This window comes from Sinocyclocheilus grahami, unplaced genomic scaffold (genome assembly GCF_001515645.1).
Source record: "Sinocyclocheilus grahami isolate Dianchi unplaced genomic scaffold, SAMN03320097.WGS_v1.1 scaffold1225.1, whole genome shotgun sequence".
Lineage (NCBI taxonomy): Eukaryota > Metazoa > Chordata > Actinopteri > Cypriniformes > Cyprinidae > Sinocyclocheilus > Sinocyclocheilus grahami.
This window is the reverse complement of record NW_015506404.1, coordinates 81,731-93,881: the sequence shown is the minus strand read 5'-3', so window position 1 is coordinate 93,881 and position 12,151 is coordinate 81,731. Positions and strand designations below refer to the sequence as shown.

Sequence of the window (12,151 nt, the reverse complement as noted above, 5' to 3'; positions counted from 1 at the left end):
TGCGAATCGTTTGATTCAGATCGGGACTTCGGAGCAAGTATCGCGAATCGTTTGATTCAGATCGGGACTTCAGAGCAAGTATCGCGAATCGTGTGATTCAGATCGGGACTTCGGAGCATGTATCGCGAATCGTGTGATTCGGAGCATGTATCGCGAATCGTGTAATTCAGATCGGTACTTCGGAGCATGTATCGCGAATCAGATCGGGACTTCAGAGGGTTAGCGAATCTTTCGATTCTTATTCGAACTTCGTAGTGGGTTCGTGAATCATTTTGTGAATTGAAAGATTCATTACACACTACAATGCTCGATCTGAAATGATGGTTCATGAATCATTGGGACTTCAGAGCACGGATCGCGAATCATTAGACCTGATTTAGCAAATAATTTGATTCAGATCTTGGACTCATGAATCTTTTGATTCAAAACATAATTTCGGAGGGCGTGTCGCAAATCATTTGATTTAGATCGGAACTTCGGAGCACGTATCGCGAATCTTTACAGTTTTACTGCATGCCATGTTTAATAGTTAGTGTAGCAAAACCATAGTTAATTTGTGGTTACCACAGTGTTTTTTTTTTTTTTTTTTAGTAAAACCATGGTTAATTTTTTTGAAAGGAATGTGTTGCCAGGTTAATAACAAAAGTACCAAATTTACAACTTAAGAGGACAAATAGGATGAATATAGAAAAACTGTTTTGTTTGCTTTAAGATTAACAGAGCTTTGAATAGTTTCCATATACTGGTCTAGATCAACTCTAAATAAAGAAAAGAGGTGTAGAGCCAGAGTTTTGTTTATGTATGTGAAATTTAGCTAGCAGGGAACACAAATTAAGTACGTTTTCTCTTTTAAGTTGTCAAACAATCAAAACATCTTTAAAACTGCTGCTGTAATGTTATTGTCTGCTGTTATGTCCCCACCAATGACAAAATTAATACGCCCTAGTTGTTTATATAGAGCTTTACGCAATTACTCTACTATAACAAAGGTCTCGTGAATTTTTAATAAATTATAAAGTTCGTATCCCTCTCTCACGTCTTCTTTTTTTCTTGATCTCGGACTTTTATTTTGAAAGCCTTCCGGCGCAGTCGCAGGTAGTTCGGTTGCACTCGCATCAGGCCTGAGTGGATGTGTGGCGATGCCACCGGAGCATCCGGAGCCCAGTGCGTTTCCCCGGCGGTGCGCAACAATGCGGCGCTGGAGATAAAACTTCACCAGCGATGTCAGAGCCCTGAGCTTTCGTCTCGCGCAACTTTATCCAGAGAAGATGTCAGATCATGTCACCAAAACCGTCCAGAAATGGCACGCGAGTTTTAAAAAAGGCACGGACTTTGATTCGTGGGGGCAGCTGGTGGAAGCCATCGATGAATATCAAATGTAAGTAACGCATTTTTGCTCAACATAAAAAAAAATATATATATTTGGCGATCTCTGGGTCAGAGTTGGTTACAAGTGAGGGGGTGTTTTTTTCTACAAACAATACTAATAGAAGTTACATGACAAGTGATGCATTGCAATTACACAAAGTAGCAATTTATTTAAATTGTCAGAGTCATTAGTACTTTATTTCGCGTGCGCTCGCATTGTTCGAGTTGATGCATGTGCATGAGATGCGGGGAGTAAATACATAAGTGTTGTGTTTGGCAGCCTGTCGTGTTGTGCGGCACACCCTCCAGAAGTGGGAGGAGTTTCACTCTCAGTCTGAACCAATGACAACAGATGCACTCTTCCCGAGCTTCACACTCTACTTCTGCATTTTATTCATGGATTTAATGTGCATTTCTTTCTGGAGCACGGTGTCAATAACTGCATTACTGTCCGTAAAGAAAAGCACTTTTATTATGTATTATCTTACAGTGCATTTCATCTCTTAGCTGGACTGCAGATGTGTCTATAAACACAGTTCTCATTAGACATTCAGTCATTTGTTGTGATGTTTTCTTCAGACTCGCAAGGCAACTTCAGAAAGAAGTGCAGTCGTCAAACTCGCATGATTTCACAGAGGAGCAGAAGGTAAGTATGCTGATGATGACTGACAGCTGTCAATCACTTTTTGACGCTTAACGTGACAGCAAATGCAATTTGGAACTGATGTTCAGACATTTTCAATTATATTTATTAGGGCTGTGCAATATATCGAAATATCGCAATATGCATATCGCTAGGGCTTGCGATATTTGGGGCCATGAGCAAAAGACAAAGAGAAAATCACTCACTGCTCTTACCTAAATAACTTGTGTAGCTTAAATAAGAATCAGTGCATACTATGCAGTGTTCCTTTTTATTATTCAGTTCCTAAACTCATGTTAAAATGACATTTTTATGTAATGCTCGAGTAAAACACATACCGTTCACTTTCAGAAGTTGTTGTAGGCGTGCTTTCTTATTAGAATCAGAATCAGCTTTATTCACCACTTAAGTGTGTGCGCAAACACAAGGAATTTGTTGTGGTTTCACAGGAACTCTTGGTACATGCATACATGCATATAACCATATATACTGTATATATATGACACAAGATAGTTATAGAAGTTCACAGAACTGACTCAGCAACAGCGGAGTAAAACTGTTTCATCTGAGCATGTGGCACTTTAAGCATTAAAATATCGCATATCGAATTATTCTTCAATATCGCACAGCCCTAATATTTATTATTAAGATATTTGTTCGTTTTGCTGTGGTCTACTACTGTCCGGAACTGACTCAGCAACAGCGGAGTAAAACTGTTTCATCTGAGCATGTGGCACTTTAAGCACTAAAATATTGAATATCGCATTATTTAATGAGTTATCGCATATCGCATTTTTCTTCAATATCGCACAGCCCTAATATTTATTATTAAGATATTTGTTCGTTTTGCTGTGGTCTACTACTGTCCAGTTCTGCTATCTCGCACAAAATTAGTTTTGTTTTAATTTATTTTTCAGAAAACCCTGGGAAAGTTTGCAACATGCCTTGAAATGCGAAGTGCAGCCTTACAGGTTAGTGCCGTTACAATCATCAGACAAGATGAGAGTTCATTATTACTGACAGTTTCTTCAGAAAGTGTAAAAAAATCCAGTTAAAGATATTGCTGAGACTGTCCCTCCAGCAATGTATTTGTCGTCTCACGTCGTCAATGTAACGATTGGGAATAATACACCGATTATCCGTGCTCTTATGTTTAAACTGTGATTCTGGTGTCTCTCCTTGTCAGTGCACACAATCTCAAGAGGAGTTCAAGTTAGAAGACCTGAAAAAACTGGAGCCCAGTATGTACATTAATATGTGGATATGAATTATTGGGATCTTATCTATGCACAATCAGCTTGTAACACGCCAAAGAGAAAGAACAACTTGAAAAGTATCCTCTAAATTATCTACTCCATGCATTCTGATTTTTTTTCAGTAAAGGTAAAATGTCTTTTAGTCCAATTGTAATTGTCTTCTTGTGGTCAAATCTTTACCAACTTTTATAAAGTCAACATAAGAATAACTTTTATATTTCAAGACGAACACTTACTGGACTGAGTTTATATATCGCTGCTATTCTTCTGTTTCTCCACAGTTATTAAGAACATTCTGACATACAACAAAGATTTCCCTTTTGATGTCCAACCAGTGCCTTTGAGGTAGTTCTTTAATGTTTATTTATAGAACGGATAGTTCCGGTGCTGGATGCTGATTGGTCAATCCAGTATTCCAATTATAACACTGTGCTATAAAGAGTGTTGTTAGGCATGATTATATGCACAATATTACATCTCAAGTGTTTGAAGATACTTACTATACTAATAATATACTTTGTTCCTGTAGAATTTGATTTGAGCAAATGTCTTGTTTTTCTGCTGCAGTGACTGATCATTGATTCTGGGTGTTTTTAGGAAGATTCTTGCACCAGGTGAGGAGGAGAACCTCGAGGAGGAGCTGGACGCTGGGACTGGAGCAGGTTCAACGCCACCCTTCCCTTCAAGGGTTCCAGGTGATTCCCTTCATAGTGCATGACGTTCAGTGTTTACGCACTTCTTTATGCGAATGCCTTAAATCAGGCAGCTAACACTCACATTTTCTTCAGAAATTGGCCTAGCTTTGTTCGGTGTCATTTCAGTATCATTGATATACTATTTTAGTTTTTGTTCATATTTTGAATTAGATTTTCTCTTTTCGTTTTAATTTTAATTTTGTTTCCTTTTTAAATATGTCCATGTAGTTTTATGTTTTAGGTAATTTCATTTCTCCAACTTCAAACAAAATAAAAATGGGAAATATTGCCTTGGATGTAAGTAATGCATTGAATAGCTGCATTGAAATGTTATTTATTTTAAAATATTTATTTGACCATTTTATTTCAGTTAGTATTTAAGTAATGCACTGCAGAAATTATTTTCTTATGCTTGTTTTCATTACAAATACCTACACATTCTCAAATCAACAAACATTTATATGAGAAGCAAAATGAATCATTAAGATATTAAGTTTTGTTTTCTGAAAATTGTATCAAAACAGTTTTTTTTTTTTAATGGGAATATTTTTTTGTGATTAAAATATGTGGCAAGAAAAATTGTCGTTTTCCCTTTAAATTAGATGGTGTTTCTTACCTCATTGGCAGATCATTTTCTTGTTTTAATCAAAAACTAAGGTGACCGTACGTGCCATTTTCCCCGGACGCGTCTTGACCAGGATTTCTATATTGCTTTGATTCAAAGTACCTCGACAGCATTCCGAAAACACAAGGAACCGATGTCATACACCGATCGGTCTGCACACGCAAACAAAGCCAAACCCTAGATATTTTAGGCAATATAGAAATCCTGGCCAGGACGTGTCCTGGGAAAATGGCACGTATGGTCACCCTACAAAAACTAACAAAATTGTGATAAGATTTTTCAGAAAACAAGGTTTAATATCTTAAGTCATTTTGTTTCAACTAAATATATCTTGACTCAAGAATGTTTAGATATTTAGACAAGACACAAATACTGAGCTAAAATTATTTTTTGCACTGATTTTTTTAATGGTTTTAGTTTAACAATAATAGCCCAAGCTCTGTAATAATATATTTAATATAAGTAAACAGTAGATGAACTTGTCTCTATCAACAAGCAAACAAATTTTAGTTTGTGCCAGTTTTTATAGTTTGCCGTCTTTGACAGGTACGCTGTTGCCACGGTTACCCTCGGAGCCAGGATTGACTTTGCTCACGCTGACGATAGAGAAGATCGGTCTGAAAGACGCAGGACAGTGCATTGACCCATACATTACACTCAGTGTTAAAGGTAGAGCTCAGCAGCGCTTGTTAATCGCATATCAGATATGTCTTAACATTTTTCTTACATATTTATCTTTCCTTTTCACTATCCAGATCTGAATGGTATAGACTTGAACCCGGTTCAGGACACGCCAGTGGCCACGCGCAAGGAGGACACGTATATTCATTTTAGCGTGGATGTAGAAATCCAGAAACATCTAGAAAAACTACCAAAAGGTCTCACTTGGCTCTTATAGGAATAGTTCAATCAAAAATGACAATTTGCTCCATCCGAGATTAGGATGAGTTTGTGTCTTCATCAGATTTGGAGAAATGCAGCATTGCATCAGTGTCTCAGCAATGGATGCTCTGCAGTGAATGGGTGCCGTCAGAATGAGCGTCCAAACAGCTGATAAACACATCACAATAATCCACACCACTCCAGTCCATCAGTTAATGTCTTGTGAAGCCAAAAGCTGAAATAAATCCATCATTAAGACGTTTTAACTTCAAACTGTTGCTTACAGCTAAATTATGAGTCCTCTATTTCCATAATATTTCTTTCTCCAGTGAAAAAGAAGATCATCTGTTGTCTCTCTCACATCAAAATCCAGCCACATATTTGTTTAGAGCTGTTTTGGCTTGTAAACGGCGCTTGATCTGTGCAGATCTCTCTCCTGATTCAGACAAGTCAACTTTTTCCACTGGACTCATATTTTGACCAAAAGCAAGAGTTTGAAATGGTTTAAAAAGTTACAAATGTCTTAATGCTTGATTAGTTTTAGCTTTTGTCTTCTCCAGATGTTAACTGATGGACTGGAGTGGTGTGGATTATTGTGATGTGTTTATCAGCTGTTTGGACGCTCATTCTGACGGCACCCATTCACTGCAGAGCATCCATTGCTGAGACACTGATGCAATGCTACATTTCTCCAAATCTGATGAAGACACAAACTCATCCTAATCTTGCATTAAGACTCAAGAGACGGAGTATGAAATATTTCAGTATATTTTTGTGCTTGATCATTATTGCGTTTGCCTCTTTTGTAGGTGCAGCAATTTTCTTCGAATTCAAACACTACAAACCCAAGAAAAGATTCACAAGCACCAAGTGTTTTGCTTTCATGGAAATGGATGAAATCAAACCAGGTCCCATTGTTATAGAACTGTAAGTATCAGGCGAGTTTTTCAAAGTTGGTTGCATCCTACTATGTTACATTAACTCTTTCCCCGCCCGCATTTTTGAAAAAAAGTTGCCAGCCACCGCCAGCGATTTTGATGATTTTCACTAAAATTTGATGGCCTGCAGAATATTTTGCTGTATGAATATTTTAATATACAATACACCAAAATAAAGATCAGATCCTCTACTTTTAATCAAAAAAATAAGTTTTATTCTAGCTTAAAGCATTCTTTTTTTTTTAATCAACACTTGAATATAGGTAGGTTTCATAAAAATGCATAACTTTGAGCAAAAAGGTGAGAAAAGCATTATTTTTCATATGCATGCGTTTACATAAGAGATTCCTCGTGTCTCCATCCTGTACACATGTGTTTTTGTTCAGGAGGTTTTGTACTCGTTCAGAAGATGTGTATTAGTGCCCCCTAGTGTATAACAGTGAAAACACGAAAAGCCGTAAAAACTTGTATATTTGGCGGGGAAGCATTACTAAAAGACGAGATAACTCGTCAATGGTGGGGAAAGAGTTAATATGCAATACTAGGGATGTTCATTTTAACCGGTTAACCATTAACCGACCGTAAGAATTTTTGACAGATTAATACAATCAGTTAAACGGTTTAAAAAGTAATTTTATTTATTTCAGTAATTTATCAAAATATTTAAAAAGGTTTGCTGCATGGTTAAAATATGCTATGCGTATATAAAAAAAAAGTGCATTTTTTTTAGAAAAAAAATTTTTTGCGTATAAGTCGCATTTGATTATTTCATTCAGAAATAGGCCTAATGCCGACGCGATCTCTCACATCAAAATCCAGCCACATATTTGTTTAGAGCTGTTTTGGCTTGTAAACGGCGCTTGATCTGTGCAGATCTCTCTCCTGATTCAGACAAGTCAACTTTTTCCACTGGACTCATATTTTGACCAAAAGCAAGAGTTTGAAATGGTTTAAAAAGTTACAAATGTCTTAATGATGGATTTCTTTCAGCTTTTGGCTTCACAAGACATTAACTGATGGACTGGAGTGGTGTGGATTATTGTGATGTGTTTATCAGCTGTTTGGACTCTCATTCTGACGGCACCCATTCACTGCAGAGCATCCATTGCTGAGACACTGTTGCAGTGCTACATTTCTCCAGACCTGATGAAGACACAAACTCATCCTAATCTTGCATTAAGACTCAAGAGACGGAGTATGAAATATTTCAGTATATTTTTGTGCTTGATCATTATTGCGTTTGCCTCTTTTGTAGGTGCAGCAATTTTCTTCGAATTCAAACACTACAAACCCAAGAAAAGATTCACAAGCACCAAGTGTTTTGCTTTCATGGAAATGGATGAAATCAAACCAGGTCCCATTGTTATAGAACTGTAAGTATCAGGCGAGTTTTTCAAAGTTGGTTGCATCCTACTATGTTACATTAACTCTTTCCCCGCCCGCATTTTTGAAAAAAAGTTGCCAGCCACCGCCAGCGATTTTGATGATTTTCACTAAAATTTGATGGCCTGCAGAATATTTTGCTGTATGAATATTTTAATATACAATACACCAAAATAAAGATCAGATCCTCTACTTTTAATCAAAAAAATAAGTTTTATTCTAGCTTAAAGCATTCTTTTTTTTTTAATCAACACTTGAATATAGGTAGGTTTCATAAAAATGCATAACTTTGAGCAAAAAGGTGAGAAAAGCATTATTTTTCATATGCATGCGTTTACATAAGAGATTCCTCGTGTCTCCATCCTGTACACATGTGTTTTTGTTCAGGAGGTTTTGTACTCGTTCAGAAGATGTGTATTAGTGCCCCCTAGTGTATAACAGTGAAAACACGAAAAGCCGTAAAAACTTGTATATTTGGCGGGGAAGCATTACTAAAAGACGAGATAACTCGTCAATGGTGGGGAAAGAGTTAATATGCAATACTAGGGATGTTCATTTTAACCGGTTAACCATTAACCGACCGTAAGAATTTTTGACAGATTAATACAATCAGTTAAACGGTTTAAAAAGTAATTTTATTTATTTCAGTAATTTATCAAAATATTTAAAAAGGTTTGCTGCATGGTTAAAATATGCTATGCGTATATAAAAAAAAAGTGCATTTTTTTTAGAAAAAAAATTTTTTGCGTATAAGTCGCATTTGATTATTTCATTCAGAAATAGGCCTAATGCCGACGCGAAATGTTTACAAACATTATAATAAACACTGTAAACATAGCTAGGCTATTTTAGCTCCCCTCACTCCACGACAAAGCCTTTCAATAAACAGTATTTTGAAAAGAACGAGAATTAAAAATATAAAAAGCTATAAACGAGAAGCCAAAACGAATTAATTTAGGCTAAAATGAAACTGAAACCAACGTTGGGTCTCTCATTCGACACAAAATCTAATGTTTCCATATTCGCGATGTATTTGAATGGCAAATTATTATTTATTATGTAGCCTAGGCTACTTCACTGGCATTCCAGTATCCGCGTAAAACAAAATGTTTTGCATAACATCACGGCGGTACGGTGATAACGCTTAACGGCACAGATTTTACTACATTTTTAAACTGAGCAGTCTGTTTTTTTTACATATGTTTGATTGACTATTTTATTATGATAATGAACAGGCTGCATTGTCAAGGTAGCAAAGTTTAACTGTGTGCGCGCATGCGGCGCCGGCGCAATCACTATCGGAATAATCGGAATTGTAAAAGTTTTGCCTTTATTTGTGTACATTCACAATAAAAACAAATCTTTGTGCTTTTGTTAAAAAAGCCTAAAGAAAAATAGGATGCCGCTTTCTGCCGTCTTGGTTTCCTTTCGCGCAGCACAAAAATGTCCCGAAACTCTGCATACTTGTTGCACAGTTTTTCTTTGGTTTTCTTAATTTATTATTCAAGTAAAAAGCTATTTCTCGTATAGGCCTATTTATTATTATTATTATTATATTAATATATTATTATTATTTCTATATAGCCTAGCTTTATGATGTTTTTCTCTGCTGGCAGATGCGCTGCAGGTGCATGATGTGATGCATGTGAATCCTCAATGTTTGCTGCATTTTTCGGATGTAAAATGAATCCCCGGGAAACAAATGTTAGTATTTTTAACGGATCAGAGACACTTATCCTTTCTAATTTAATTCAGTTCTAATTTAAAATAATCTTAAATTGGTTAACGGTTAATAATTGGTTAACGAGCGTCGGTTGTCGGTTAGGAAAAATAACCGAAATGAACATCCCTATGCAATACATAAATACAATCTGATTTTAGGTACAAGAAACCGACTGACTTCAAGAGGAAGAAACTCAACCTCCTGACAAAGAAACCACTTTTCCTGCACCTTAACCAGAGTTTGCACAAAGACTAAACCAAGATCCGACAGCCAAACACTTGATGGACAGCAGAGGTTATATTTCTCAGATATGTTTGGTGCATCGCCTCTCACATTCCTTGCAATATCAGACACTTTTCTTCATATCTCCAATCTGAAGTTTGGGACACAGCCTGATTTCTCCGCGGTGCTTCATCTGAGAGAGAAATGAGTGTTAGAAATGCTAACTATTTCAAAAACTGAATTGTGTACAAATGATGTTGACTTCTGATGGATATAACTTGGATATAACACAACTTCCCATTGGTTTTTATATTTTTATTGCATTAAAGAAACCGCTCGCCCTCATCTTCCAAACCTGTATGCTGTTATTATTTGAAAGTCTCTTATTCATGAAATGTAAACCGAAAACAAAAACAAAAACAAAGCACCATTAAACATCATAAAAAGAATCTATTTCATGTTTTACATTTTCGGAACCCATACAAGCTTTGTAGACTTAATATTAAACCGTTATTCAGTGAAAATCTGCAATATTTTCTCATGGGTATGTTGTCCGGTTATGATATGTGATTCAGTGGCCGTTTGATTCTTAAAACCAATTGAATCTGAACATATAACTTTGGTTTGGTTTTTGTGTATGCACATGTACTGTGGGGAAAAAACAGCATACAAATTTGGAATTACATGAGGCGAGTAAATATTCACAGAAAATTAACTATTCCTTTATAAATGTTGTTTAACACAAGTTTATTGCTTTTATTGAGTATGCATTGCTTGCTAATGCTATACATATGGAGTACATAAAAACCCTAAAAAAACAACACTAAACATTTCAAATATATATATTTTTGAGATTTCTTTACACTTTGGGTAACTGCTTATTAACTGGCTAATATTAATTTAGCATTACAAGGCACTTTTCTTTAAAATAATGGGGTTTGGCTCCGTAACATCATTGAAAATCTATCACAATGACCTTGTAGTACTCTTTAATAGATATTTCAGAGGTTGAATTGAGTATGAATCAGAAAAGCCAGTAAATATGACCGTGTGAAAGGAGAAGCTGGAGAAGTTGAAGCAATAGCATGCCAGCTTTGCAATTAGGTCCACACTTTGCTCTTAGATGAATAGTTGGGTCTGGTTAGTTTGAGGAAATGACTTCCTTCAGGACGAGTTTCTCAAACAGTTTTAACCAAGTTTACTAAAGGATTCCAGAAGAAGTTTGACATGAGCTAGGCTCTGTTTGGAGACTAGCCTAACTGCTTATTTCATTACACTTTTATCACAGGAATTTTCCAGATTCTTTTTTAATAAGGAAAAACTAATGGAGATGCTGTTTAATGTAGTTATGTCAGTGTTGGGAGTCTCGGAATCAACTAAATGGTTAAAAAAGTACTGCATTTCTGTGAAGACTTTATTCATCAGGTTGTTTAATGGCGTGTGTATCATTACACAGCTTTTTCGAATGTCTCATTTCTAATAAATGATAATGCTGCTTGATTCATTAATACTTTATAAATATACTTCAGCCTCGAGGAAACACGTTAACGTCAACTGTCATAGCAAACTAATAAAGTAGTCTACCTATCTGTACTATATATATATATGAAATAATGAGAACATGTAGGCAAATCTTGGCATGATTAATCGTTAAATGCAAATGATCTGGATTTATGGAAAGTGCATCATTAGTCCAGAGTGAAATCCCATATGGTGCAGTTTGCTATATAAAGATGTCCTAAAAGTATGGTAGCTGGTGTTTTAATGATTTTAGTGGATGTTTGAAGTCAGACCTCCTCACACACACAGGTGTAGAGAATCAAATCAAATTAACTATCAGCACGATCCACGAAACATAAATATAAAATCACAATACTACACGTCTATTATTTGAACATTTTAAACCATGCAAACTTCATTTTAAATTGTGCACCTTTATTAAGATAGATACCAAAGTTTGATAGGGTCACTTATTTTGTAAACGCTAATGTTAGGAAAACTTGCTAAACTAAAATTTGCTGACTTTGCTCACATCATAACTTACTTGTGCACCTTTATTAAGATAGATACCAAAGTTTGATAGGGTCACCTATTTTGTAAACGCTAATGTTAGGAAAACTTGCTAAACTAAAATTTGCTGACTTTGCTCACATCATAACTTACAAAAAAAAAACCTGACTAGTTTTGTACCTTTTGTTGAATTGCTTAGAAATTGCTTTATGTTATTATTGTTACCAAATATTGGATTTAATGTCTTTATTACCTTTTTTCTTTCAATTAGCAGAAGTTGTGTTTTTTATGGTAAGCCTAATTTTTTGTGTAAACACTACCAAAATTATACACTTGATTTTTCACTCAAAAACTGTGCATAAGCTCAGATCCCTGAGGTCTATGATCAATCAGTTCCCAAAAGCAA

The 12,151-nt window shown here is 35.7% G+C and overlaps 1 protein-coding gene across 1 annotated transcript; it reads left to right on the top strand.

The window, feature by feature from the left end:
* Positions 1–1,060: 1,060 nt before the first annotated feature.
* Positions 1,061–10,099, top strand: aida (axin interactor, dorsalization associated). The gene is made up of 10 exons (XM_016254160.1): positions 1,061–1,378; positions 1,948–2,014; positions 2,929–2,982; positions 3,198–3,252; positions 3,549–3,612; positions 3,865–3,962; positions 5,134–5,256; positions 5,343–5,465; positions 6,279–6,396; positions 9,672–10,099. The coding sequence occupies exons 1-10, from the start codon at positions 1,269–1,271 to the stop codon at positions 9,766–9,768; spliced, it is 909 nt and encodes a 302-aa protein (XP_016109646.1). The 5' UTR covers positions 1,061–1,268; the 3' UTR covers positions 9,769–10,099.
* The last annotated feature ends 2,052 nt before the right edge of the window (positions 10,100–12,151 follow it).